General features: G+C 58.4%; 1 protein-coding gene across 1 annotated transcript; it reads left to right on the top strand.

Annotated features, from left to right (window-relative positions):
* Positions 1 to 1879: 1879 nt before the first annotated feature.
* COPS3 (COP9 signalosome subunit 3) lies at positions 1880 to 24560 on the top strand. Its single transcript, XM_047756772.1, has 12 exons — positions 1880 to 2031; positions 6300 to 6429; positions 8521 to 8633; positions 8719 to 8768; positions 11137 to 11229; positions 12013 to 12192; positions 14181 to 14321; positions 15735 to 15908; positions 18741 to 18827; positions 22593 to 22706; positions 23903 to 23983; positions 24251 to 24560. Exons 1-12 carry the CDS (start codon positions 1977 to 1979, stop codon positions 24302 to 24304), a joined length of 1272 nt encoding a protein of 423 aa, XP_047612728.1. The 5' UTR covers positions 1880 to 1976; the 3' UTR covers positions 24305 to 24560.
* Positions 24561 to 27265: the final 2705 nt, after the last annotated feature.

The following is a 27265-nucleotide window of genomic DNA, read 5'->3' on the forward strand; positions in this document are numbered from 1 at the left end:
GGGCGGGAGTTCGGCCCAGGGTGGGAAGCCAGGACCAGCATCCCCGGCCCCCTCTCTGCATGTCCTCGTGCGTTCCCAGTTCTAGAAGCTCGTCCCCATTTCTCCTGGTATCTGGGACCCTCCTGTCATCGAGTTCTCTCCACGAAGGCCTTGCAGCAAACCTCAGACAGAGGTTTTGCCTTTGGCTTAGAGAGGAAAAATTTGGAATTTAGAAATCTCAACCAAAAAGCTGACTTTGAGTCAAATAACTTTTTTGTTCAAATTGCCGCTATCTGGAGCTCCTGTCCTGGCGCAGCGGAAACAAATCGGAGTAGGAACCGTGAGGTTGCAGGTTCGGTCCCCGGCCTCGCTCAGTGGACTAAGGATCTGGTGTTGCTGTGAGCTGGGGTGTAGGTCGCAGATGAGGCTCGGATGCGGCGTGGCTGTGGCTGTGGTGTAGGCCGGCAGCTGCAGCTCCAATTCAACCCCTAGCCTGGGAACTTCCATATACCGCAGGTGCAGCCTTGAAAAGATAAAAAAAAAAAAAAAAAAAAGACAAAAAACAAGACAAGAACAAAACACAGTTTACCTGGTGTGGTCCCTGCCTGTCTTTCCACCCCCCCGTCACACTGCCCTCTCCAACCACTGTCATCTCCTGTCCTCCTCCCTCTCATGTGCTCCCCCCCCAGTGCAGGGAAAGTGCACGCGCTCCTCCCACTTAGGGAAATCCCTACTCATTCTTCAGAGATCATTCTGTGTCCTTTCCTCCAAACGAAAAAAACGTCCCTGTCATTCCCTGGGTAGGTCAGTTTCCTTGTGTTTTTGTTTTCTTTTGCTTTTTTTTTTTTTTTTTTTTTTTTGGCTTTTTAGGGCCCTAGCTGTGGCATATGGAAGTTCCCAGGCTAGGGGTAGAATCAGAGCTGCAGCTGCTGGCCTACACCACAGCTCACAGCAATGCCAGATCCTTAACCCGCTGAGCAAGGCTGGGGATCCAACTCATGTCCTCAGGGATACTAGTCAGGTTTGTAACCGCTGAGGCCCAAGGGGAGCTCCCTTGTTGTATCATCTTCAAGAACCTTGTTTTATTCCTTCAGAGCACTGGTCTCTTTGCTAGGGTCTTTATTTGCTTGCTAGCTGCTCAGCAGAAGGCCCGTGGATTATGAGGATTCTTGTGTACAGTGTATCTCTAGCGCCTGGCACAGAACACTGCAGATGCTCAGGAAATGTGCGTTGGAGGAAGTTTAAAAGGTATGTTTCTTTACTCATTCCCTATCACGCACCAAATCCTGTGCTAAATCCTCAGGGGGAACAGGGGTAAGACAGGTATCAGACCTCAGGAACTTCATGCCCTGTATGAGCCATGGACATGGGATGGGTTCTGAACACATTTCCGCAAGAGTGCAAGTGACAGGAACAAAGTGCTCTGAGAACTAGCGGAGGAGGGACGGGTCCATCCAGACCATTCCGCGTCTACCCTGAGTGAAGACACACGTCTCTAGGTGTTGGGCGCGGCTCGAAGTGCTCTACGGGGTGGTGTATCGTGAGCCTTTTACAGACGGGGAAACAAGGGAAAGCAGCCGAGGAATTCGCCCAAAGTCACGCGGCAACTAAGTGGTAAAAGAGGGAGGTGAGCCCAGGCTGCCTGCCTGGCCGGAGTCACAGGAAAAGCCTCAGGGAGGCGGTGGGCGGCGAGGAATGGCGGCTTGAAGGATCCGGGCAGGTGGAAAGCGGCGGCTCCTTCCCAGCGAAACCCGGAAAGAAGGCGCCTCCCGTCAACGACGCGGAGCGGTTTCACCTGCGCACCGGCGAGACGGAAGGGAAGGCGAGCCGCGTCCCGCGCGGCCGCACCGGAAGCGGCTCCATGGAAACAGCGCCCCGGGCGAGGCGAGATCTCGCGGGGCCGGGGCGGCGGAAGTGACGTCACCGCATCGAGGCCCTCGGTGGGTCGCCGGCCCTCGTCCCGCGCGCGCCGTCTCCGCTGCCGGGCCGCCGGGAACATGGCCTCCGCCCTGGAGCAGTTCGTCAACAGCGTCCGCCAGCTCTCCGCCCAAGGTGAGGCGGTGGGCGCGGGCCGGCGGCCGGGGCTCGGCCGGGGTCGCGGCGCTCGGCGTCGGGGCTGACAGGCGCGCGCGAGCCGGGGGCCCCTCCGCCTTCACGCCGACCCCCGCCGTCGGAGTCCGGCCCCCTCCTCCATCCCCCGCCGCCGGGGCCCCGACCTCGCGGCTCCCCGCAGCCCCTTCCGACCCGGCCGCGCAGCCCGCCCTCTCGCGCCTCGGGGCGCCCGACCCTCGGGGACTCTGGCTCCAGGTTCCCTCCCGGGGGCAGGGTCGTGACCGTTGTTCCTTTGCCTCTAATTTTCACGCCGTTGGCTCGTTCATCTCGTCCCCTGAGTATCGAGCCCGGTCCGGGAATTAAAGTAATTGGCCGCTGCTGTGAGGTCCTTTTGCTCACGTTGCTTGTTCGTGAAATAGCCCCTCTCCGCTGAGTTGTTAGGGCTGAGTGGGAGGAACCGTTCAAACTGTAGGAGCGCCCGTGACCTTGGACAGGCACCCCTCCTCTGCTGAGTCTTGGCCCCGTGTGTATGCAGGGCAGGTGCTGTCCAGCTCGCCGTCCCGAGGTTAGCTGAGCTGTGGCGCGTTGCTCAGCGCGCTGTTCTGTCTCTTTCCCTCGTTACTGGTAGGAGTTAGGTTGGTGGTTAAGGCACAGCCTGGGAGCAATCCATTCGCTCATTTGTGCCCAGACCTTAGTTTCTGCTTCCCGCGGTGCAGGGTGCCTAGACGCCTTGCCTTGGAGTCCTGTTTCAGTCACTCTGTGCCAGCCGCCTGATTTCCCTGGGCCAGTTTTCTTATTTGCAAAACAGAACTCAGGCGGTGGATGTGAGCAGCACGCGGGGGGGCAGGCAGCTGCGAGCTTTGCACACACGCTCTGTGCAGTTGCTGCTGTAGGAGCAGTTGGCCAGGCAGGGGCACCTTCTGTGCCTCTTTGCCGAATAGCAAACGTGAATGCCTTTCTGTTTGCTCTTATTCAGGATTTTCTGATGGGGACCTTAAGTGAAGGGAACGTATCAGCTTTCTCTGGCCACCCGTCTGGCTGGGCAGATTTCACATGCTCCTCGTGACACTCAGGTCTGCTCTCCCTGCTTCACCGCCTCACTGCCATGTGGCTTCATGGCGACCCAGCATTTCTCTTAGGTCTCAACTCAGGATTGCTTAGTTAACTAGGGGAAATAATGGACTTGAAATCCCTGTTTCGGAGTTCCCGTCGTGGCGCAGTGGTTAACGAATCCGACTAGGAACCATGAGGTTGTGGGTTCGATCCCTGCCCTTGCTCAGTGGGTTAACGATCCGGCGTTGCCGTGAGCTGGGGTGTAGGTTGCAGATGCGGCTCGGATCCCGCGTTGCTGTGGCTCTGGCGTAGGCCGGTGGCTGCAGCTCCGATTAGACCCCTAGCCTGGGAACCTCCATATGCCGCGGGAGGGGCCCTAGAAATGGCAAAAAGACAAAAAAAGAAAAAAAAATCCTTGTTTCTGGGTGATTCAAATCATTGCAAGTGTATGTAAATTAGTGGGGGTTTTTAAAGTGGTGGATTATTTAACTGGAAGAAGCTACCTCATTTCTGCCAGTGAGATCGATAGGATTATGATGAGTTGGGAGTTCCCTTTGTGGTGTGGCGGAAATGAATCCTTAGTATCCATGAGGATGCAGGTTCTATCCTTGGCTCTGCTCAGTGGGTTAAGGATCCTGAGTTGCCGTGAGCTGTGGTGTAGGTCGCAGACACGGCTCAGATCCCTCGTCGACTGGCTGTGGTGGAGGCCGGCAGCTGCAGCTTGGATGCGACCCCTGGCATGGGAACTTCCATATATATGTGCGGGCGTCCCCCCTCAAAAAAAATTACAGTGAGTTATCTCCCAGTTCATCTTGTATTGTTACCTTTGGTTTTGTGTTTGCTTTTTTTTAAGGGCATGTGCATGTTCCCAGGCTAGGGGTCGAATTAGAGCTGCAGCCGCCAATCTGCACCACAGCTCACAGCAATGCCAGATCCTTAGCCCACTGAGTGAGGCCAGGGATCGAACCTGAATCCTCTTAGAAACTAGTCAGATTCGTTACTGCTGAGCCACAACGGGAACTCCTTGTGTTTTTATCTTGGAAGATGATACCTAAAGAGATCATGGACTTTTTTGTTTTGCAGTGAGTGTGATAATAATGGAATGGTTCCTTTATTTTTGGTAAAAATTTAAAAGTATCATAAGAAGTTCTAGAAAGTATCAAAGTAACTACAGTCACTTGGATTTTAAGCATTATGCTATAGAAGTGTTTTTTTAATGGGAAAAGTCACTCAGCTACTAAGTGGAAATAGCTGGTCTGGGTAGCTTGACGTTCAGAGTCAAAGACAACTATTGCAGGAGGACGTTTAGGAGGTTAATGCTCACAGGCCTATGTGTACCCTGCATTGTCACCAGAAAGCCAGCTGCTGGGATTCGGGAGCCCACAGCCTGGCCCTGGGGTCTGTCGGCAGAATAACCCGCCGAAACCGATGCGTCTGCGCCATCACTGAACGTTAGGGACGCGCAAAGCCAGCCCCAGTGAGAGCACCTTACACCTGTCAGAATGGCAGCCCTCACGAGCGCAGATGACACGTGCTGGTGAGGATGTGGAGAAGGGGGGCTCTTGGTGGGAAGGAAATCAGTGCAGCCAGGTCACCACAGGGAGAGTGGTGTGGGGGTTCCGCAGAAAACTGGGAACAGAGCAGGCGTACCATTGGGCAGTCTCACTCCCAGATGTGCGCATGTGTACACACACACGTGCGCGCACGCACACACGCACACGTGTATGTATATGTACATACACACGCATAGTCAGAAGGAAACAAAGCACTGACTTGGAAAGCTCCCTGCACCCCAGGGTCACAGCAGCAGCATTTATAGTCGCCGAGGCAGGGGAGCCACCTCAGCGTCCGTCCACAAACGGATAGAGGCGATGGGCGCGCAGGTAGTGGGACACTGCTCGGCCGTCAGATGATGCAATTTCGCTGCTTGCAACAACGTGGATGGACCTTGAGGGTATTATGTTTAGTGAAATAAAGGCAGAGAAAGTCAAATACTGTATGTTATCACTTACATGTGGCATCTAAAAAATAAGACCAACCAGTGACTAAAAAAAATCGAACACCTGACATACAAACTGTTGGCTACCAGTTGCCAAATTTTGACATACACATACAAATACAAATACAAATTTTGTGTTTGTATTGACATACAAGCAGACTCTTGGCTACCAGTTGCCGGGGGTGGGGGCGGGTAGGAGCAGGGGATTAAGGCGTACGGAGCACTACGCTACACATCCGTAAATAAGCTGCACGCATGTATTGTACAGCACCGGGAATATAGCCCAAATCAACCGTATCTCAAAAAAGAAAATTCCGGAATTCCCTGGTGGCTCAGTGGGTTAAGGAGCCGGTGCTGTCACTGCTGTGGTGCCGGTTGATCTCTGGCCCAGGAACTTTCACATGCGGTGGACGTGGCTACAGAGAATAGAAAGAAAATTCCGTGGAGGGGAATCAGTGAGTCAAATTGTGGGCCGGTTAGATCCTGTGCCTTGGTTGCTAAGGCAGGAGGTTGTGGTTTGGGGAAGAATCAGTGGACCAGTTAGGAAACGGACTCGTTTGCAAGCTGGTCGTTGATCGATTGGCTGCTAAGCAAGCTCTGTGTTCTGAAGCTGGAGGTGAAGCTCTGCACCCGACTTGACCTTGAATTACCTGCTGGGACCATCCCAGGTGACGTGCAGAGAGGACGAGTAGCTGGGAGTAGCTGGAGCTGCGGCCGGGGCCACCCAGGCCGACAGACGAGCGCTGTGGAGGCTGGGGGAGGTGGGCAGGGAGCGCGCAGCTCGGAAAGCAGCACGCACAGGGGCACGAGGCGAGGATGCGGGTGCCCAAGGGGAGCGCCCACAGGCGCCAGTACAGAGTGCGGGCTGGCAGGCACAGGGGAGGAGGCAGATCCTCTAGAAGCTGGCGAGGCAGGCCCGGCAAGAAACAGTGGGCGTCTGAACTGAGGCGGAGGAGCGGGAGGAGTGGGGCTGAGGCCTGGTGGCGCTTTGGGTGTGAGGAGGGTGCGGTGACAGAGCGGTGGGGAGCAGGGCTGGAGGGACGGGGGGAGTGGGGCTGAGGCCGCAGACAAGGCCGTTGCCCGCCCGCACCCTCTGGGCGCTCACCCGCCGTCAGGAGGAGCAGGAGCCGTCTGGAGGCACCTGCAGGTCTGGGGTGGGACGGCTCGCGTTGGGTTCGTGCCGGAGCTGAACCGCGGTGTCACTCCTGTTTTCCAGGGCAGATGACTCAGCTCTGTGAACTGATCAACAAGAGCGGGGAGCTCCTTGCGAAGAACTTATCCCACCTGGACACCGTGCTCGGGGCCCTGGACGTACAGGAGCACTCCTTGGGCGTCCTTGCCGTCCTGTAAGGGCATCGTCCTCTGGGCTGGCGCTTGCTCACGCCGGACCCCGCGCTTTCTGGCCTGGCTCTCTCGCTGTAGGAAGTAACCTGTGTGAACAGCATTGAGCTCCTTTGCACAACTGAAGTCACACTGTGGTCATCCCAGCTAACCATTGCTTCTACATTTTGTTCTGGGTGGTTTGTTTGGTTTGGTTTTTTTCTGCTTTTTAGGGCTGTTCCCGCGGCATACGGAGGTTCCCAGGCTAGGGGTCAAATCGGAGCTGTAGCCGCCAGCCTACACCCGAGCCATAGCAGCTCGCTATCTGAGCCGAATCTGTGACCTACACCACAGCTCACGGCAACGCCAGATCCTCAACCCACTGAGCAAGGCCAGGGATCGAACCTGCAACCTCATGGTTCCTAGTCGGATTCGTTAACCACTGAGCCACGACGGGAACTCCCTTGAATTTTATTTAAAAAAAAACGAATGGCCGTCTCAGCTGCGGGTGCTGTAGTTTGCACTTACCTGAACACGTAGATTCCCGTGGGCCTTGGGATTGCCACATTTTCTAACTGAGAACAGAGGGACGGTGGCGGGCAGGCCTGGGGACGGCCCTGAGTGAGAGCAGCGAGCCAGCGCAGCCTTGCTTTGAACTCCCTTCACGCAAGTTTAGGCCCTGTCCCCCACTGTTTGTTACATTGAAGTGTAGTTGATATACAGGTTTAAGCTTTTCTTAGACCAAATTAAGTGACGTTATTTCAGACTGTCTGTTGAACTCATGCGACTGTGTGTATTTGATGGTTGAATTCTCTTCTCTTGATGTTTCAGTCTTGTGACTTGGGATTTCATGCTTGGCATGAAAGCCGAGATACTTTAAACAGACTGAGAAGCAGTGGACCTCGAGTGAGGGTCCAGCCTCGCTTGCTCGGGGACCCCCGAGACAGGTGCGTCCACTGTCCCAGCACGAGGTCTGGCCTGTGCACTGCGGGACGGAGGCTTCCGGCCACGCGTGCCTGTTTGAGCACAGACAGTTTGAAACAAGTCGAAGGTTCTCGTGTTTACTCCCCAGATGCACCCGCCCCGTCTCAGGGACTCAGGAGCTGCCGCAGCCACGGCTCTGGGCAGCGCAGGCGTGGGGCGGGCCCTGCGGTGGGAGGCTCTGCTGGCTGGGGCTGCTGCCGAGGGGTCACCTCTGTCTTCTGCCGAGAAGATGGGAGAGCGTGACGCATGCGTGTCGACTTCCACACGTGTGTCTGTCGAGTGGGGCGACGCGCGTGGAGGCGTTTTGAGGCTCCGGGGTGTTTGACGTTGTATGCGAGTTGAAGGAAACCTGGGGAGAGCCCCAGCTTGTTGGTGAGGCCCCTCCCGGAGCCTGAGTCTCTGTTTTGCCAGATGCCAGGCATGGGGCCCCGAGCTGCTTATCTTTCCTTCTTTCTTTTTTTTAGGGCCACACCCGCGGCACATGGAGGTTCCCAGGCTAGGGGTCTGATCACAGCTGCAGCTGCCGGCCTGCACCACAGCCACAGCCACGCCAGATCCGAGCCGTGTCTGCGACCTACACCACCGCTTACGCCAACGCCGGATCCTTGACCCACTGAGCGGGACCAGGGATCGAACCCGCAACCTCATGGTTCCTAGTCGGGTTTGCTAACCACCGAGCCCCAGTGGGAACTCCCCATAGAAAATTATTCTTAAGAATGTTTGGGGATTCCTGGCGGTGCAGCAGGCTGAGGCTCTGGGGGCGTTGCTGCCGTGGCGCAGGTTCAGTGCCTGGCCCTGGAGTGTCCGTGAGCCACGGGCTCGGCCAGAAACAACCTGGTTGAAGGTTGGGTGGATGACCTGATACGTGGCTTCACGTCAGGGAGTTTTCTTTTTCGAAAGTTCTCTTTTGAGCGTGTTTGTCGCAGCCTCCGCGCGCGCGCGTGCGTTCCGTGTCTTGATCACACCCAGAGCCGGGCCAGGCCCGTGTCCCGGGCTCGGGGTCTTCACTGCGAAAACCGCCGAGGCGCCTTGGCCGTCCCAGCGTGTCGGAGGCAGGGTCGGCCCGGGCGCACGTCGCTTCCGCGAGCTGCCGTCGAGCCGGCAGGGCGAGGCGCCTCTCCTCTCTGCTCCAGGTTCGTGAAGTTCTCCATGCCCAGCGCGCCCGACTTCGAGACGCTCTTCTCGCAGGCTCAGCTCTTCATCAGCGCCTGCAACGGCGAGCACATCCGCTACGCCACGGACACTTGTAAGCACCGCCGTCTTTGCTCCCTTGGGCGGCTGTGTCGCGCTCTCGTCGCCCGTTCTCACTGTGTGGTTGTTGTTGTTTCTAGTCGCCGGGCTTTGCCACCAGCTGACCAATGCGCTCGTGGAAAGAAAACAGGTAAGGGTGCTCCTCGCGTCCCCGGGGTCTCGCGTGCCTCCAGCCGGCGCCGGACCCGCATCGTGGGGGTCACAGCTCGGGGCTGAGCGTCTCTCCCTGGAGAGCGAGGTCGGCGTGGGGGTTCCACGGGCCGTGCGGAAGCGCCAGGCCTTTGCCGAGGGCGCCGCCCCGACGCAAGCAGCAGCTGCTGCTGCCGGAGTTGACAGCTGCCACTCTAGTGCCCTTTATGTCGTAAAAGGCCACTTTTTACTGCGTTCCGCCTTTTAACTTGCGGTGCTGAGATCCTCTCAGGATAGCGGAGCGAGTGGCCTCAGATGCCCCTGCCCCGGACCCCCGGGCGGGTGCCCTCACCGGCTCGTCCTGCTGGCCTTTCTCTCCTGAGCCGTTGGAAGAAGGTTGCAGCCCGGGCGCCCCCGCCCTGAAGCTGCCATGACTGTTTCCGAAAGCTCAGGACGACCTCTCCACGACCTCGGGGTGGACACGGACGGAACCTTGACCGAGCCTGCCCTTGGTCAGAGTCTGCCCGTCGTTTCACTGACGTCCTTTAGAGCAAAGGAAAATCTCAGACCACAGGTTGGATTATGTTATCCTGTCTCTCTCGCCCCTTTTACTTATTTATTTTTCTCTTTTTAGGGCCACACCCTTGGCATGTGGAGGTTCTCAGGCTTGGGGTCAAACAGGAGCTGCAGCCACCGGCCTACGCCACAGCCACAGCCACCGCCACACCAACCCGAGCTGCATCTGCAACCTACACCACAGCTCACGGCAACCCTGGATCCTTAACCCACTGAGGGAGCCCCGAATCGAACCTGCGTCCTTATAGATACTGGTTGGATGTGTTTCCGCTGAGCTACGACAGGATAGTCCCTTTTAATCTGATAAAGTCTTTATCTTTTGTGGTAGCGACACCAGTTATAATTTGAATGTTGGAAGTTGAGCTTTAATGCTTGTGGTGTGAGCGAGACTGGAAGCTTGGAGCCAGTTGGTGTTTCGTAGGAGTGACACATGATTGTGCTTTGAGAGAGACGATTAGAGCAACTCGACAAGGCTTTACTGAAGAAGACGTGTTGGTGACGCCACGGTCTTGTGGTCACGCCTCCTCCCAGGCAGCCCGTTGAACCTGCTTGATTCTCGGTCTGGTTATTCCTGGTCTGGGCAGGAAAGCGGACTGTTCGCGTCTTGTGGTCTCACTGTGAACGGTCAGTCGCTGTCAGGCACGGGATGCTGTTGGAGAGAGTGTGCAGGCTGGGACTGCCCCGTGGGCAAGTGCCGGCTGCTCCGTGGGCAAGTGCCAGCATCCTGACCCACAGTTATGTTTCCTAAGTGTAGGTCTCATCTCTTGTAAATAATTGGGAAATTTCTGGAGTTCCTGCTGTAGCACAGTGGGATCTGAGGCATCTTGGGAGCCCTGGGACCCAGGTTCGATCGCCAGCCTGGCACAGTGGGTCGAGGATCTGGTTGCCACAGCCGTGGCTGGGGTTGAAACTGTGGTTCGGATGTGATCCCTGGCCCGGGAACCTCACTTGCCGCAGGGCGGCCAAAGAAACAAAGCAAAACAATAACCTGGAAATTTTTGTTTAACTGTAACCAACTGTTGAGTGTGGTACGGCTTTTGACTATTGACCTCCATTAATTTTGAAGCTTTGTGATTTTAAACAGTTGTGCTGAATTACTTTATTTTTATTTACGTATTTATTTTTTGTCTTGTTTTTTTAGGGCTGCACCCACAGCATGTGGAGGTTCCCAGGCGAGGGGTCCAATCAGAGCTGCAGCCGCCTGCCTACACCACAGCCACAGCCACACCGGATCCAAGCCGTGTCTGCAACCTACACCACAGCTCACCGCAAGGCCGGATCCTTCACCCACTGAGCGAGGCCAGAGAGCGAACCTGCAACCTCAATGATTCCTAGTCAGATTCATTTCCGCTGCGCCACGACGGGAACTCCCATGCTGAATTACTTTAAGAAAACAGTCTCTGGGTGTTCTCGTTGTGGCTCAGTGGTTAACGGAACCGACTGGGAACCATGAGGTTGCAGGTTCGACCCCTGGCCGTGCCCAGTGGGTTAAGGATCCGGCGTTGCCGTGAGCTGGGGTGTGGGTTGAAGATGCGGCTTAGATCTGTGTGGCCGTGGCTGCGGTGTAGGCCGGCAGCTGCAGCTGCGATTGGACCCCTAGCCTGGGAACCTCCATATGCCGCGGGAGCGGCCCTAGAAAAGGCAAAAAAGACCAAAAAAAAGAGAAAACGTTTTCTGACTCAACAGGGACAGAACTTCCTGTTGTTGCTCAGAGGAACTGCCAGTCGTGTTGCTTTGGTTTGTGAGTGGCAGCGTGGGGTCCGCGGTGCTGACAGCGGTGTTGTTCCCGGCAGCCCCTGCGCGGCATCGGCATCCTCAAGCAGGCCATAGACAAGATGCAGATGAGCGCCAACCAGCTGACCTCAGTCCACGCCGACCTCTGCCAGGTGGGCCGCCAGGACGTCGCCTGTGGCAGAGTGGGCGGTGGCGGGGTGGGCGAGGACGGTGGGAGTCCGCAGGGGTGCGTGTTGCCAGGAAGGGCGTCTTCAGGCTGCGGCAGGTACCTGTGGACGGCCGCTCAGCCGCTCAGCCGGGACCCAGTCGAGCGTGGGGTGCTGGTGACCCGAGCTGTTTTCTCGTGAGGGGCTCTGGCCCCCGAGGATGAACATGGTGACTTCCTGCGCTGTGACTCCAATCCTGAAGGCAGAGGGCAGAGGGCAGAGGGCAGGGGTGTAGGGAGGCCTCCCCCGACCCCGCTCTCAGCCCAACCCCCGCTCCCCAGCCCCCTCTCCTCGCCAGCCCCCACCCCTGCTCTCCAGCCCCCACCCCCTCTCGCCACCCCCACCCCCGCTCTCCAGGGTAAACCTCAGATGTTGCCTGCATGTGCCCTGGGCCTTCCCCTGGCACGGCCGCCTGCTGCTGCCCTGGGGCACCGTCCCTACCCTTAGCTGGGGGTCCAAGGTGGAAGAGGAGGAGCTGAGGAGAAACCTGGCTGTTCTCAGTCCACCCGGTCGGCAGAGGCGCGGTCAGCGTGGACCGTCGCGCCTCCTCGCGGCGGCGGCTCTTGCGAGGAAGGGCGGCGTGCTCTGAGCGCCGAAGGGAATGAGTGGCGCCTGGGCGCTTAGCTTCTCTTCCTCGGTGGAGCGGGAGCCCCGACTTGACTGTTGGGAGTTGCGGGCTCCGGGGCGGCTCCTCCCGCTGGCGCGGTGACTGGGCCCCTGTCCCCCCAGCTCTGCCTGCTGGCCAAGTGCTTCAAGCCCGCGCTGCCGTACCTCGACGTGGACATGGTGGACATCTGCAAGGAGAACGGGGCCTACGACGCCAGGCACTTTCTCTGCTACTACTACTACGGCGGCATGGTCTACACCGGCCTCAAGAACTTCGAGAGGGCGCTCTACTTCTACGAGCAGGTGGGCGCCCCGAGGGCCCTCGAGGGGCGGGGGGCCTGCCCTGCTGCCCGCAGGGCTCCGCCTGTAGCAGACAGACGCTCTCGGGGCCCGCGTTCCCCCGGCCTCCAGGAGTGGACGTGACGCCTCCCTCCCACCCTTGTGTCTGGAGGGCCACTTGGGGTCTGAGGCGGGCTGCAGCGTTGGCTCAGACCCGTGCCGCGAGAGGCGTTTGCCTGATGTTCCTGAGTCCTGCCTCGTTCCGAGCGCCTGTGAAGGTAATGAGACGCTCCTAGCCTGGGGGAGCTCACATTACTGGGGGTGCCAGGGTACACACTCACGCCCACACCTGTCACTGGGCAGTGCCTGGGCGAGTGGGGTTGTCGAACACGGCTGGGGGCCTAGGGGCAGTGACAGCACTGGAGGAAGCAACGGATCAGCTGAGGCCTTCCAGGCGACTTGACGTTGGAGCATAGTCACCAATGCCAGTTCTTCAGAAACCTGCAGACACGCACTGCACAGCCACCGAGTGCCAGCCTGTAGGCCAGGAGCCGGCTGGTGGGCGCACGGGTGGCCCTGAGGGACCGCCCCGGGCCCTGGAAGGTGTGCCGAACGCTCAGAGCAGGCTTCTCTCCGAGTAGCTGACGTGTAAAAACACCGCCTCTCGGGTTTCCAGATGGAGACTCTTAGCTGAAAACCCACTTATTTCCTCTTTCACCCGAGTGACAAGCACTGGCCCGTCTCCTTCACGTCGATGTGGGGTTTTTGTTTTTATTTTCTTTTGTCTTTTGTCTTTTCAGGGCCACACCCAAGGCCTATGGAGGTTCCCAGCTCCGAGTTGAAGCTACAGCTGCCAGCCTACACCACAGCAACAGGGGATCTAAGCCGCATCTGCGGCCTACACCATAGCTCATGGCAACGCCGGGTCCTTAACCCATTGAACGAGGCCAGGGATTGAATCCCCAACCTCATGGTTCCTAGTTGGGTTTGTTAACCACTGAGCCACGACGGGAACTCCTCGATGTGGGTTTTGTTTATTTTTATTTTTTTTGCTTTTTTAGGGCTGCACCCATGGCATGTGGGAGTTCCCAGGCTAGGGGTCAGAGCTGCAGCTGCCGGCCTGCACCACAGCTCATGGCAACGCCTGATCCTTAACCCACTGATTGAGGCCAGGGATCGAACCCGCATCCTCACGGATGCCAGTCAGGTTCGTGAATTGCTGAGCCACGACAGGAACTCCGGGCGCGATTGTTTTGAATTCTTAAGCTTCAGGAATCCAGGTGAGGGGGGTGGAAAACCAGCTGCAGAGTGGGAGGCGCTGTCTGCACGTCGCATTTCTGATCAGAGGCTGACATCCGGGGTGTACAAAATGCAGCAGTTCGAAACTAAACTTTGAACACGGGCAGTGGACGTTTCTCCGGAGATGTGCTGGTGGCCAGCAGCGCTAGTTATCAGGGGAGTGCAGCTCCGGGTGCCCTGCCCCCGGGCAGCGGGCCTTAAAGGGAGGCGCTGTCGGGAGGGAGCCCTGGAGAGGCGGGCCGTCGGCTCCCCCACCCCTGCCCGCGGGGACGGCCAGTGCTCTGGCTCCTCATGGGCAAAACCTGAAACTGCTGCAGGACCCAGCATGTCCACCCCTGGGAATCCGCCCAGGGGTCCGCTCAGAATCGGACGGGAACGTTCCCAGCAGCCTGGGTCTCCACCCAGCCCGGCCCTGGAGCCGCTGCAGACGGGCGTGCCCGGAGAACGTGGGGCGAAGCCGCTCTCAAAAGGGCCTGCCGTGCCGATCGCGTGCCACGGCCCCTGGGGTGTGGAGTAGAGGGAGCTTGTCTGGGGCTGGGCTCTCCTTTCAGGGCTGTGAACATGCCTGCGCTGGGGCAGCGGTGACAGTGGCACAGCCTGGTGAACTCACCAGACCCCGGGGAGCGGGACGCCTGCAAAGCGTGACGCCGCCGCTGCGGTCTCGGGAGGTGCCGTGTGCCCCGCCGCGGCCCTCACCGCGCTCTCCCCGCCAGGCCATCACCACCCCTGCCATGGCCGTCAGCCACATCATGCTGGAGTCCTACAAGAAGTACATCCTGGTGTCTCTGATCCTGCTCGGCAAGGTGCAGCAGCTTCCGAAGTACACCTCGCAGATCGTGGGCAGGTTCATCAAGGTGAGCCTCTAGGGAGGATGGGCGTCCTCCTGTCTGTCTCGGGGCGGCGCCCGCAGCGTCGGGAGGGCCCCAGGCGAGGGGTGGAATCAGAGCTGCAGCCGCCGGCCTCCACCCCAGCCGCAGCAGCGCCATTCCGAGTCGCATCTGCGACCTCCACCACAGCGCACGGCGACGCCAGATCCTGAACCCACTGAGCAAGGCCAGGGATTGAACCCGCCACCTCATGGTTCCTCGTCGGATTCGTTAACCACTGCGCCACGACGGGAACTCCCGCAAACTGCTTCCTTAGAGGACGTGTTGTGTCTGTGAGACCCTCTGCTTCGTCTGGAGGGTCCGAAATCACAGGCGTGCACTGGACGCCGGGAGGCTGGATTCCAGCCCGCGCACCCCGCTCTCTACTCTGCCGCCCGCTGTGCTCTGGGCGATTAGAGCTTTAGGTGTTTGAGGGCCTGTGCGGTTGGTCGTCTTCCACCCACGTGAGCCGAGATGCTCGTGGCCCCCGCCTCTGCTCCCCCAGCCCCGCTCCTGGGCCTCCTACTCCCGGAGCTTCCGTCTGTTCCCTGAGGACCAGCCTTGGGAGCACAGGAAGAAGTGACCTTTTTATGCTGCCTTTCCTGTACGGAACCCAGAACTTCAGGAGATGACTTTGAAAGCCTTGGTGACGAGAAGGCCTCTGCGCCCCTCGTGTCCTTGGCTGAAGAGGCTGCGTTTCGGGGGGTGGGGAGCGGCCCTGGGACCCCACGGGAGGGAGGGAGGGCGGGGCTGGGGCCGGCCTGCACGGCCTGTCGCAGGGGGAGTGCTTCTGTCCGCTGGGCCCTCGCGACTCGAGGGCGTCGGGGAGGGTGCCCAGGTCGATTCTGACCTGAATCCACGTGCGCCCGTGCCCTCGGGCCCACTCGCCTCCTCGGGGCCCTGCCCCCGGTTCTGCCGTTGAAGCAGGGCACCGTCCAAGGCACCTAAAGCGGCTCGGCCCCAAGCAGGCCCTCCGCCCAGCCGCCTCGTTCCCGGCCTCTTACCGAAGCCCGGCCTCTCCGCGGCACTTGGTGAGGCGCGCGCGAGCAGGTGGGGCTGAGAAGGGTGGCGGAGGCGTCTGTCCCAAAGGGGCTCCTGGAGCCGCTGCTGGAGAAGCCCCGCGGGCCGTGACGGAAGCCGCACACTGTGTGCTGCTGGGCAGCGGATTGCTTTGTGCTGCAAAGTAGATCATTGACCGCAGACTGCTCCGTAGCGAGAGTCTCCTTGGTTTGCAAACGAGGCGTTTGCTCTGGGTGAGTCATCGCCCGTTTGCTGACAGTGAGCACTGGTGAACGGGCCTGCTCCGATTGCGGGGCCGTCAGGTGTTCCTGTGCTTCCTGTGAAGGGTTCGTGGCTCTAACCCTCGAATCCGGCTGTTTTCCCCTCCCTTCGGGCCTGCAGCCTCTCAGCAACGCGTACCACGAGCTGGCACAAGTTTACTCGACCAACAGCCCCTCGGAGCTCCGTACCCTGGTGAACAAGCACAGCGAGACCTTCGTGCGCGACAGCAACATGGGGCTGGTGAAGCAGTGCCTGTCCTCGCTGTACAAGAAGAACATCCAGCGGCTCACCAAGGTGCGCGCCCCCGACCCCCGACCCCGGCCCCGACCCCCGGCCGGCGGCCCTCTCGTCCCACCTGCTGCCGAGGGCCGGGCCGGGCTGAGGACGGCCGAGTCCTCAGAGGGTGCGGTCGGTACCTGTGGGTCTCTCGGGGGCAGGTTCGGGGTGTTTGGAAGAGGGGGGGAGACGACTGGGGCAGAGGTGACGCGGAGCCCGTGAGCGGCCCTGGGGCTGACCTCTGACCCGTGACCTGAGAGCGGGCAGTAGGTGAGCCTTTTGAGATGAAAGTAGCGCTGGTGGGTTGATTGTGGAGAACATGCTCATCATCAAGAGTTGAAACGGGCAGGACGACGCGAGGAGGGAAAGCCTGCGTGGGCAGCGGGCCGCGGGCAGCTGCGGGGGGAGCTGCGGGGGTCGGCGGGCGCAGAGCAGCGGGGCGGGGGTTGTCTTGTAGTCGACCTAGCTCGGGTCCGGGGACGCAGCGGGACGGGGGGGGGGGGGGGGGGGGGGGGGGGAGGGGCAGCCGGAGAAGGGGAGGGGCAGGGGCAGGGGCAGGGCGCTTGGGAAGGAGCAGCCTTCCGCTGGCTCCAGGGAGGCCGCCCCAGCCTCCGGACCAACAGCAGGCAGCAGAGAGGCTGTGAAGTTACTTTGTAAGAGGAAAAGGAGGAACAGGAAAGACAGAACTCAGAGCCGTCAGAAGCAAATGTCCCCTGTCCGCCTGGGGAGAGCCAGCTTGACCCACAGGCTGCGAAGAGCGGACCTAAGGTTCAGGGTCGCCAGCAGCCTCACCGCCCGCGTTCTCCGTGCGGTCCGGCTGCCAGCACAGCCCCCCTGAGCCCCCGTCTCACCATCAGGAGGAGCCGTAGGCAGACCGCTGCACCGGGGGCACCGTTGCTGGGGTGCAGGTAGAAATGAGACCCCGGCGGGGATGGAAGACAGGCTTGTCCTGAAATGTGTTCTGCGGCGACTCTCAGCAGACGTGAAAGGAGGGCCCCGGGGCCTGAGCGGGGTCGCTGCAGGGGGATGACGCGGGAGTGAGCGCACAGCTGGCCCCGAGAGGTCCGTGTGGGACACGGTTTTCTGTGTTGGGTCCGAGAAGTCCAGAGCGGGAGCTGGGCCCGGCCGGCCTGAGGGGCCTGTCCGGTCCGTCCAGGCCGCCGTCCATGTGCCGATGAGCACTTGGCAGGGCCTGGGGAGGCCACCGCGGCTGCTGGTGGGCAGGGACGGTGCCAGGTCATGGAAGGGAGGCGGGGTCTCTGAGCCAGGTTAGGGGTCTTCCTCGAGAGGCCTCAGTGGGTGCCGGGTGCCTGCCTGTCTTGTGGCATTGCTGGCCGCAGGGCAGCGGGGGCCGAGGGGCTCTCGTGGGGTGTCGGGTCTGCTGCTCCATTTCCGTGTCTCAGCGAGCATCTTCTAGATTCCTTGCCTGTGCTGCCACAGACGCGTGGTGTGCTGGTCTGGCCGTGCCTTTCCCCTGTTCTTCAGCTTGTCGCCATGGCAGCGGGAGCCTGTGTCGTGTGACCTTACTGCACACCCTGGTCATGATTCACTCGGCCGGCCCTTGGGGTGGACGTTCCCGTGAGGGTCTACGTGTTTTTGAGGCGGAAAAAGGATAGTTCTGCGTATTCAGAAACGTTGGCTCTTGTGCTGAAGTCCTTAGATCTTTCTTAGAAGTAACAGTAGTTTTCATTGGCTGGGGCTCTGCTACTCTGTCTGAACTAAACGACATCTAGATGTTTTGGTCATTGGCTTATCAAGAATTTTCTTTCTTTTTCTTTAAATGTTTTTGTCTTCTTAGGGCCACAGCTGTGGCATGCGGAGGTTACCAGGCTAGGGGTCAAATCGGAGCTGGAGCTGCTGGCCTGCACCACAGCCACAGCCACTCGGGGTCCGAGCCGTGTCTGTGACCTACCCTGAAGCTCAGGGCACTGCCGGATCTTTAACCTACGGAGCGAGGCCGGGGATCAAAGCCGTGTCCCCATGGGTCCTCCTGAGCCACAGCAGGAACGCCTTATCAAGAACTTCCAGCATCAGAGCCTGCTCTGAAAATGCCGCGGTTGTGGATACTGCCAGCTGCCCTAACAAAAGAGCTCCTTTAGTCTGTCCCTTAACGGGGCGTTTGCGTCACGTCCCTGGCAGGCCAGTGGTCAGCAGTGATTCCCCTCAACTCCCCGTCTGTCCTCACATTCCGCCTTTGTCTTTCGAAGGATGAATGTGATTTTTTCTCGGTTTCCTGTTGTTTACTAGATGGCACAGAATTCGCAGGTACAGAGCTCGCCGTCCATTTCGCACGCCGCGGCCACAGCGTTTCTTTGCCCAGAGGCAGCCCGGCGCCACCCGGCACCTGGGTGTCCCCCCCCCCCCCCCCCCCCCCCCGAGACTGTCTGCGCCCGCGAGCACACCCGTTGCCGTGCGGTACTGGCGCACGGATGCGCTCTCGCACGGATGCGGGCGGGCTTGCTGCAGATGATGTTCGATGGCGCACAAGCCCCGCGTCGCATCCCCTGCGGCTCTTGAAAAGCATCCCTGCCTCAGGGCGTCTTTACAGGCGTGGGCGGAGCTGTGCTGCGCTGCCCTTGGCCAGCCTGCCGCCGGACGTCGTGGTGGCTCTGGCCTCTGCTGTCGCAGACAGCGCCCCGCGAATGGCTTGCATGCCGTTGACCTCGGTCGGCGTCGTCCGGAAAACCGACCCCGAGCCCTTCGTTCCTCCGTTTCGCGTCCTCTTCACAACGAGAAGCACCTTAGACGACAACGAAGAGCAGGTTCTCACGCCTCAGTGGAACTCTGCGCACTTAGCGAAGGTTCTGTCCTCGGTGCTTCTGTCTCCATTAATCGTCTCCTGCATTTCAGACCTTTCTAACGCTGTCGCTACAAGACATGGCAAGTCGGGTGCAGTTGTCCGGCCCGCAGGAGGCAGAGAAGTACGTCCTGCACATGGTGAGTGCCGTTCTGGTTTTCAAAAGTTAGCGAGTGGGGTTGGTGCTTCTGAAGGTGGCCGGTGTTGGTTTTGGGGGGACGCTGACGTGGACTCCCTGCCATCTTTGGGGTCTTCCAGCCCCGGGGACTTGTGTGATGGATGTGGTTGCGTCCTGTTTGTGCTGCTCGTTTGTGGTGTCATCGTAAACTTCGTCTAAACACTCCTGGATGGGGCAGATGCCTGAGGAGGAGGGGGCTCTGGCTCTTGCTGCCGAACGCCGGGGGATTCAGGCTCGGGGCGGCACCTGGTTGTAGCTCAGTCATCCTCAGGCTGCTCGTTCTCCTCAGATGGGCACTGGAGTGTGCCCAGTCCTGGTTGTGATGGGCAGCCTCTTTACTACCACCCGGCTGCCTGCTGGCGCATAAACAGCGCCATCCTTTCCAAGGCCGGCGGTGATGGGCAGTCTGGGCAGCTCAGCTGCACCGTGACAAGTGGACCGGTCACTGTCTCCTGCCAACGGCTTTGTTAGGAGTAGCAGTGCCAGGCTGGGATTTTTTAATTGGCGTCTCACTGTGTAACTTCATGGACAGGCTTTGGCTTGAGGATCCACCAGACAAACCCCTGGCTGTTGATGCAAATGAAGCTCACAGACCTGGAAGCTGCCTTGGAATCAGCGTTGGCAGAAAAAGCACCAGAAGGTGATGTCTGTGGCCGTGGAAGAAAGATGTGTCAGGGTCTCACATTTTACATGCAGATGTGTGGAGCTCCCATCGTGGCTCAGCCCGTTGAGAACCCAGCTAATATCCATGAGGACACAGGTTCGATTCCTGGCCTCGCTCAGTGGGTTAAGGATCCGGTGTTGCTGTGGCTGTGGTGGAGGCCGGCGGCTGTAGCTTTGATTCAACCCCTAGCCTGGGAACCTCCCTATGCCGCGGGTGCAGCCCTAAAAATAAAACCAATAAATTGCAAGGGCAGTGTAAATTGTATTGCACTGAAATTGTTTAAAGATGCAACCCAGGCACCTACGGTCAACCAATCTATGACAAAGGGGGCAAGAACACACAGGGGATGAAAAATAGTCTGTTCAGTAGATGGTGCTGGCAAAACTGGAAAGTTCCATGTGAAAGAATGAAATTAGAACCTTGTCTAACACCGTACGCAAAAATAAACTCAGAATGGAGTCAAGACCTCAAGGGAAGGCCAGCTGCTATCAGACTCCTAGAGGAAGACGGCAGAAGGCTCTCGGACATGAATCGCAGCAAGGTCTCGTTTGATCCACCTGCTGCAGTGATGACAGGAAAGACACAGAGAAACCAGTGGGACCTACTTAAACTCAAAAGCTTTTGCCCTGCAAAGGAAGCCATTAAAAAAACGAAAAGACAAGCCACAGAATGAGAGAAAATCTGCAAATGATGCAACAGACAAGGGCCTCATCTCCCGATACACAGACACGTCATACAATTCAACAGCAGAAAAACAACGGTTTCCAAATGAAACCGTAAGTTTTTCGATGACCTAAGTAGACATTTCTCCAAAGAAGGCATGCAGATGGCCAGCAGGCACGTGAAAAAATGCTCAAGATCACTCATTACCAGCGCAGTGCCAGTCGGAGCTCCAGTGAGTACCACCCCACACTGGTCAGAATGGCCACCATCAGGAAGTCCACAAACAGCACATGCTGGAGGGTGTGGAGCAGAGGGCGCCTCCTGCACTGCAACCCCCGTGGAGACCAGTGCGGAGATAGCGCGGAAAACGCGGTGTGGGGCTGCCTGTGAGCCCGCAGTGCCACTCTCGGGCGGCTGTCAGGACAGAACGCCCACGGGAAAGGTCGGTGCCCCCGCCCGTTTGTTGGTCCGAGTTCGTCCTAGCACCGCATCCACAACGGCCGAGACGCGGAGACGAGCCGGGTGTCCTCTGACAGCACTGGAGTGAGGGGTGTAGGTACGCACGGGGGAGTAGGCCTCGGGCGTCGGGAAGAGAAACGAAACGTGGATGCAGCTAGAGAGCCTCCTACTGAGCGCAGTCAGTCAGAGAGAGAGAGGCCGACACCCTGCCACAGCACGTACGCGCGGTGCCTGGGCCCTGGCACCGAGGAGCCCGTCCGCAGGCCAGGCCAGGCCAGGCCAGGGCCGAGGAGAGCAGGCCCGGTTCCGGGGCGCGGGGAGGGAGTGTGTGGAACGGCACGTCGGGGCCTTTGGTGGGGCTTTTTTTTTAGGTTCGATTGCTCCGTGAATTTTATTTATATTTGTAGGTGTACAGTGAGCATCACAAGGCAACTTTATAGCGTTTCCCTCCCACACCCTCGGTGGATCCCCCCACCCCCCAGCTTGTCTCACTGGGAAACCAGAGGCTTTTCAGTCTGTGCGTCCGTGTCTGTTCTGCAGAGAGGTTCATTGTGCCCTTTTTAATTTATTTATGTATTTATTTATTTTTACTCAGTGACTTTTATTACGTTTATAGGTGTACAGTGATGATTACAACCCAATTTTATAGCGTTTCCCTCCCACACCCCCAGCCCATCCCCCCACCGCCAACCCGCCTCCTTCGGAAACCAGAGGTTTTTCTAAGTCTGTTGCGTCCGTGTCTGTTCTGCAGAGAAGTCCATTGTGCCCTTTTGCCAGATTCCACATGGAAGGGACAGCATGTGGCGTTGGCGTCTCACTGTCTGACTGACTTCACTTGGCTTGATAGTTTCTAGGTCCATCCATGTTGCTGCAAATGCCGTTATTTCTTTCCTTTTAATGGCTGAGTAACTGGTGGGGTTTTGTTTGTTTCTTAGGGCCGCGTGTAGGGCATATGGAAGTTCCCGGGCTAGGGGTTGAATTGGAGCCGCAGCTGCTGGCCTGCACCACAGCCACAGCCATGCAGGATCTGAGCCTCGTCTACAGCCTACACCACAGCTCATGGCAACGCTGGATGCTAAACCCACTGAGTGAGGCCAGGGGTTGAACCCGCATCCTCATGGATACCAGTTGGGTTCATTACTGCTGAGCCACGATGGGAACTCCAGTTCGGGGTTTTTGGATGCAAACTGTTGTATCTTGAATGTGGGCAGTGCGGCCCTGCTGTACAGCACAGGGAGCTGTGTGATCGGGAGACTTTGCTGTACAACAGAAATTGAAGAAACTGCAGATCAGCTATATCTTAGTTAAAAAAAAGTTTTTTTCTCAAGATTAAAAAAACAAAATGGTGTAGAGGCTGGTGGCTCAGCAGGTTAAGGATCCGGGAGCTTCCGCATGCCCCAGGTTTGGCCAAAAAAACCCCCAGAAAACAAAAGACAAGGGGACTTGGCAAACATCCCATTATAGAAGCAAGACACAAAAGAGCGCGGGTTGTGTGATTGCGTTTCCGACACGTCAGGGTTGGGCACAGCCGCAGAGAGACGAGCGGTTGCTGGGGCTGGGGCTGGGGGTGGGGTGGGGGTGGGGGTTCCTTCCAGGGGCGGTGGAGCCTTTGGAAGCCAGGTAGGTGCTGGGCCTCCCACGTGTCATTTAATCTGCCCAACTGTTCGCTCTAAAGTGGATCACTTTCCTCCTGTGAGTTTTACCTCGGTGAAGTAATTCCAGGGCGGGGCGTGTGCCTGCGAGCGTTGCACCCCTTGGCACCTGGAGGGGGGGCCTCAGCCGTCCCAGGGGTTCCACGAGTGCGTGTTGACTAAACAGATGGCGCGTAGAAGCACACGCAGGGATTTCAGCTCTTTTCTGTGGTGTCCGCTGATGTCCGTGTCCCAGCCCTGCGGCTCCCAGTGCTCGGGCCTGAACCGCGTCCTGCCCTCTCTCTGGTAGATAGAGGACGGTGAGATCTTCGCCAGCATCAACCAGAAGGATGGCATGGTCAGTTTCCACGACAACCCTGAGAAGTACAACAACCCCGCCATGCTGCAGAGTATCGACCAAGAGGTAGGTGCCAGCCCGGCTTCTTGGACCGGTGCTTGTGATTTTGTCTCACTTTATGTGTTTGTTTATTTCTTGTCTCTTCTGGGGCCGCACCCATGGCACATGGAGGCTCCCAGGCTAGGGGTTGAATCTGAGCTACCGCCACCGGCCTATGCCCCAGCCCCAGCCCCAGCCACGCAGGATCCGAGCCGTGTCTTCGACCTACACCACAGCCCATGGCACTGCCAGGTCTTAACGTCCTGAACCCACTGAGCAAGGCCAGGGATCGAACTCACAACCTCATGGTTCCTAGTCAGATTCGTTAACCACTGCGCCACGACGGGAACTCCCGGTTGTGATTTTGTATTTGAAACACCGCCTCTGTGTTCCAGGGTAATTTTAGTTTTAAATGCGGCTCCTTTCTAAGAATGTCCTATTTCCCAGAAAGTCCATTTCAAACGGACGGCTTCAGACTCTCTCGGGTTGTATGTTCCACCGAAGTGGTGGGTTAGACTGCTCGCCTCGCTCACCAGAGCCTCCTTCAACCCTCAAGACACCTGAAGGGGCTTACAATTCGCACGGGGTGTTACTGCTGTTATACTGTCCACCCTCGACTCTTGGTAAAATGCTTCTGGGGCTCCCCGTCTCGAGTCAGGAGGCCCTCCCCCCGCGGGGCGGAGGCGGCTGGAGGAGGCTGGGGAGCTGGGGCCCCTGCCCTGCGGAGCTGGTGCTGCGCCAGGGCCGCTCTGGGTTCCGGACTGGCGTCGGGACTGGGCGGCAGCCTGTGTTTCTCAGCTCCGCCCAGGGACAGGATCGACGCCGCCGAGGCGGCTCAGAACCCGGAAGGCGGTGCTGCATGGCTCCCTGTGGCGCCACAACCCCGTTGGCAGTTCACAGGTTTTGAAAAACCTGAAGACGGGAAGGTTTTTTTGGTGACTCATTGGGTGGCAGATGTCGCCTGGACTGACACTTAGTGTGACCGTTTCTAGGTTCCACTGCAGGGTGCTCGTGTGTTTGGGGGCGCTGCCAGAGAGCCTCCTGGGCTGGGAGGCGACATGCACGCCCTCTGCAGTTAGCTTTCTGGGTCCAGAAAATTCTGGCTGCAGAGCCTGAGGGGCCCCGGCGCTGTGGCCCTGTGGCTGCCGCGTTGACAGTCTGGCAAGAGGGATGCGCCTGCCCGAGCTGCCCACTGAGCCCACGCAAACCCGCCCTCTGTGCAGATGCTGAAGTGCATAGAGCTGGACGAGCGGCTGAAGGCCATGGACCAGGAGATCACCGTGAACCCCCAGTTCGTGCAGAAGGTGCCTGGGGCCCTCCTTAGCGGGAGGTGGGCTGGGTGGAGGAGGAGCGGTCCCCACACCAGGAGTGTGAGCTTGGCTCCAGGTTGAGCGTTTAGTCCCGAGTTTCTGAAAAGCGCGGGGGCGGAGCTCACGAGACATACTCGCTGGGAGCGTTTTCAGACTCCAGGCCGGAAGTGAGTTTAGGGATGGGGTTCCTGGCATTGCCTCTGCTGGGGGGGACGGGGCGCGGGGCAGGTGAGAGACCGTGCCTGCCTCCCTCCCTCCCAGAGCATGGGCTCGCAGGAAGACGATTCGGGAAACAAACCATCCAGCTACTCGTGAAGCCGGCGTCCGTCTGGGTTGAAGAGCAGCCGTGGCCCTGGCCGAGGCAAGTGGGGTGAGGCCGGCAGGGAGGAGCAGCCTGCCTCGCCCGGACCTGGAGACCGGACGTCGCGTTTGGCAGCTCCAGTCCCGTGTGCTTTGGGAAGGCGTCCTCTCTGCAGACAAAGGATAACCTGTCAACCTTGCAAGGCCGGCCTGGGTTTATTTACCCTCAGGTCAATGTCATGGCATTAAATCCACCTTTCTGTTTAAATTATTGGAACACTGATGTGTCTTCTGTATCACTTTTTTTCCTCCGAGAAGTTTCTGCAGAACGCGTTCTTTGTGCGTCGAGGTAGGTCTTAGGAACCACAAGCTTTGCGCCTCAGGTTGCTGTCGGTTGTGTCAAAGGAAAAATAAAGCTGGGCGAGTCCCTCGGGCAGGAACCAGTGCCTTGCGGTTAGAAGCGACTGCGCTGGAACCCGAGCGATGCTGCCGTGCCCCTTGTAACGCGGGCGAGTGCTGCCCTCTTTGTCATCTTGAGCAGGGCGCTTTTGTGAGACAGGTGCCGGGTTTCCCCGCTTTTTCTTCAGAGGCGTCTTCCGATCATCCGCACATTCACGTTTTGATTATATGTCGGGCTCCTCCTCTGCAGACTCTGAAGCGCATCTGACTCAGGGTCACTGACCTCGCCCCCTCGCCCCGGAATGGTGTGGACGCTTGGTAAAGTGGGGTCAGATTCACCTGGAATTTGCAGTCACGTTTTCATGCCTAAAAAGTTGCCCTAGGAGTTCCCTGGTGGCTTAGCGGGTTAAGGATCTGGCGTCACTCCTATGGCATGGGTTCGATCCCTGGCCCGAGGAAGGGAGTCTGCATGCCGTGGACAAGGCCAAAAAAGTGGGTTTTTTGCCGTGGACCCTTGTGGCAAGGACTGCTTTGCTGTAGGAACGCAGCCGCAGACCGCCGGCTCCGTAAATGACTGGGTGAGGCTGGGGTCCAGCACAGCTTAGGGACAGACAGGCGCGGGCTGGCTGTGAGCCCGCCCCGGGACTCGGCTCTCCAAGTGAGCTGTGTCATTTTCACTTGTACGCCTGTACACCTGCCTGTTCTTGGGAGAGAGGAAACGTTTCTTCCGTCAGTGCGGCAAACGACAGCCCCTGAGTCGTTTTGTAAAAGCAATTGGACAGTTCCTGAGTTGCCTGTGCCTGAATTAAAGTTGCCTAAAATGTGTTTGAGGGGCCTAGTGGCTGTCGGCCATGAGTGTTTATAGGGAAAGGGTAACTCAGTGGGCTTCTGATGTGGATACTTAGTTTTTTCCCAAAACAGGGTTCATCGAGACACCACATCATTTTGACGCGGAACTCCCCACGCGCCCCGGCCGTCGCAGCGCCCGGGGGGCGCCCTCCCACGTCCTCTCCGGTGGTGGGGCCCTAGCTCTGCAGAGCCAGGGAGTGGGGCGCAGGCCCCGGCTGCGGCAGGGCTCCCACATGCACAGGTGGGGACCCAGGTCTGCCTGGCGCCTCGGCCACCCCCTAAATCTGCTCATCCCTTGGTGAGCCTTTTCCTTTTCTAATGCCTGACTAGTGCGTCCGCTAGATTGTTCTGTGAAACCGGTGGGTGGTCTCTCTCTTGACAGGTGTTACTCTTGAAAGTTCTCAGGGAGGCTGGTGGGCTCATTTGTTACAGGAAGTGACACTGAGACTCCCACCTGCTGCGCCCGAGGAGCGCGTGCTCTGGCTCTGCCTGTGCCTGTAACAAGTCACAGCCTCAGCTGCTCCTTCGAGGTGGTTCTCAGCGGCAGGTTGTTCTCTGAACACGCGCACCTACGAAGACCTGGAGCGTCTCGAGGGAGCGTTTGTGCCTAGGGAGTGAGGGCAGGTTCCGAGTCCCGAGGATGTGGCCCTCTGGATCCTGGGTGCTCCGTGGCTCGGCAGGTTACGGATCCAGCCTTGTCACGGCTCTGGCCCAGGAGCGTCTGTGTGCTGTGGGCGTGGCCGAGCAAATAGAAAATACTTGCTGTGGGTGAATGAGAGCCACTCGGAGTTCAGTACGTGGTGTGTGTGTGTGTGTGTGTTTCTGTCTGTGCCCGGCGAGCCCCCAGACAGTGTTCAGCCTCCAGTGTCGACTCTCAGGGGAACTTGGCCCAGAGTCTCCAGTTTGGGATGAGCTGGTGTAAAGAAACATCTCCGAGTTCCCGCTTTTGAAATGGTGGCAGGTGTTTTCGGAGCCAAAGACCGGCAGACGGGCCGCGAAGGGCTGGAGCTTCTCTGCCCTGCACAGAGTGCAGCGCGCCTTCCTCGCTTTGTTCAGGACATGGGAATTGCGGGTGGAATATGACCCCGTGAAAGATACCCCTGGCCGCAGTAATGGGAGGAGCCTCTGTACTCCGGCCGGCGACAGACCCTCTCGCTTCTCCAGCACCTGATTAGGCAGAGGGTCTTAAAAAGTGAAGTCCTGGCTCGTGAGCCATGATGTTCGCGGGGACCCCCCGTTCAAATTCCGCCACGGGTCAGTTTCTGATTCTCTCCTATCCCTTCTTTTCAGAAATTCAGTTTGGGGTTTGTAAATTTTTTTTTTTTTTTGGCCACACTCAAGGCATAGGGCAGTTCCCAGGCCAGGGGCTGAAACGGAGCCACAGTGGGACCTACGCTACAGCGGTGGCAACGCTGGGTCTTTAACCAACTGCCACGATGGGAGCTCCTGGATTTGTAAATTCTGAGTTTCTGGGTTGCACCATGAAAGCAGTGAATTTGTAGAAGAAAACTGCTATTTGTATGTACGTTCGAGCAGTTGCAAAGAGCCCAGAGTAAATAAATGGTAAATGAGGTACTTGTGAACAGGAAAATGGGGCAGGTACTCTTTGTAGGCACTTAAGTTACTTAATGGTGACATTGCTGCACAAAGACAAAATCCCATCTGTAGCCTTTCCTAAATCAAAAGCTGAAACCAGAGCACTTAGGCTAATTGTAAAAGGCATTTAAT

This window comes from Phacochoerus africanus, chromosome 14 (assembly GCF_016906955.1).
Source record: "Phacochoerus africanus isolate WHEZ1 chromosome 14, ROS_Pafr_v1, whole genome shotgun sequence".
NCBI lineage: Eukaryota > Metazoa > Chordata > Mammalia > Artiodactyla > Suidae > Phacochoerus > Phacochoerus africanus.

Coding starts and splice junctions, on each gene's coding strand:
- COPS3 (XM_047756772.1), top strand. CDS start 1,977: ATGGCCTCCGCCCTGGAGCAGTTCGTCAACAGCGTCCGCCAGCTCTCC. Junction 6,430..8,520: donor TTGGGCGTCCTTGCCGTCCT/GTAAGGGCATCG, acceptor TCTCTGCTCCAG/GTTCGTGAAGTTCTCCATGC. Junction 22,707..23,902: donor TGCAGAGTATCGACCAAGAG/GTAGGTGCCAGC, acceptor CCCTCTGTGCAG/ATGCTGAAGTGCATAGAGCT.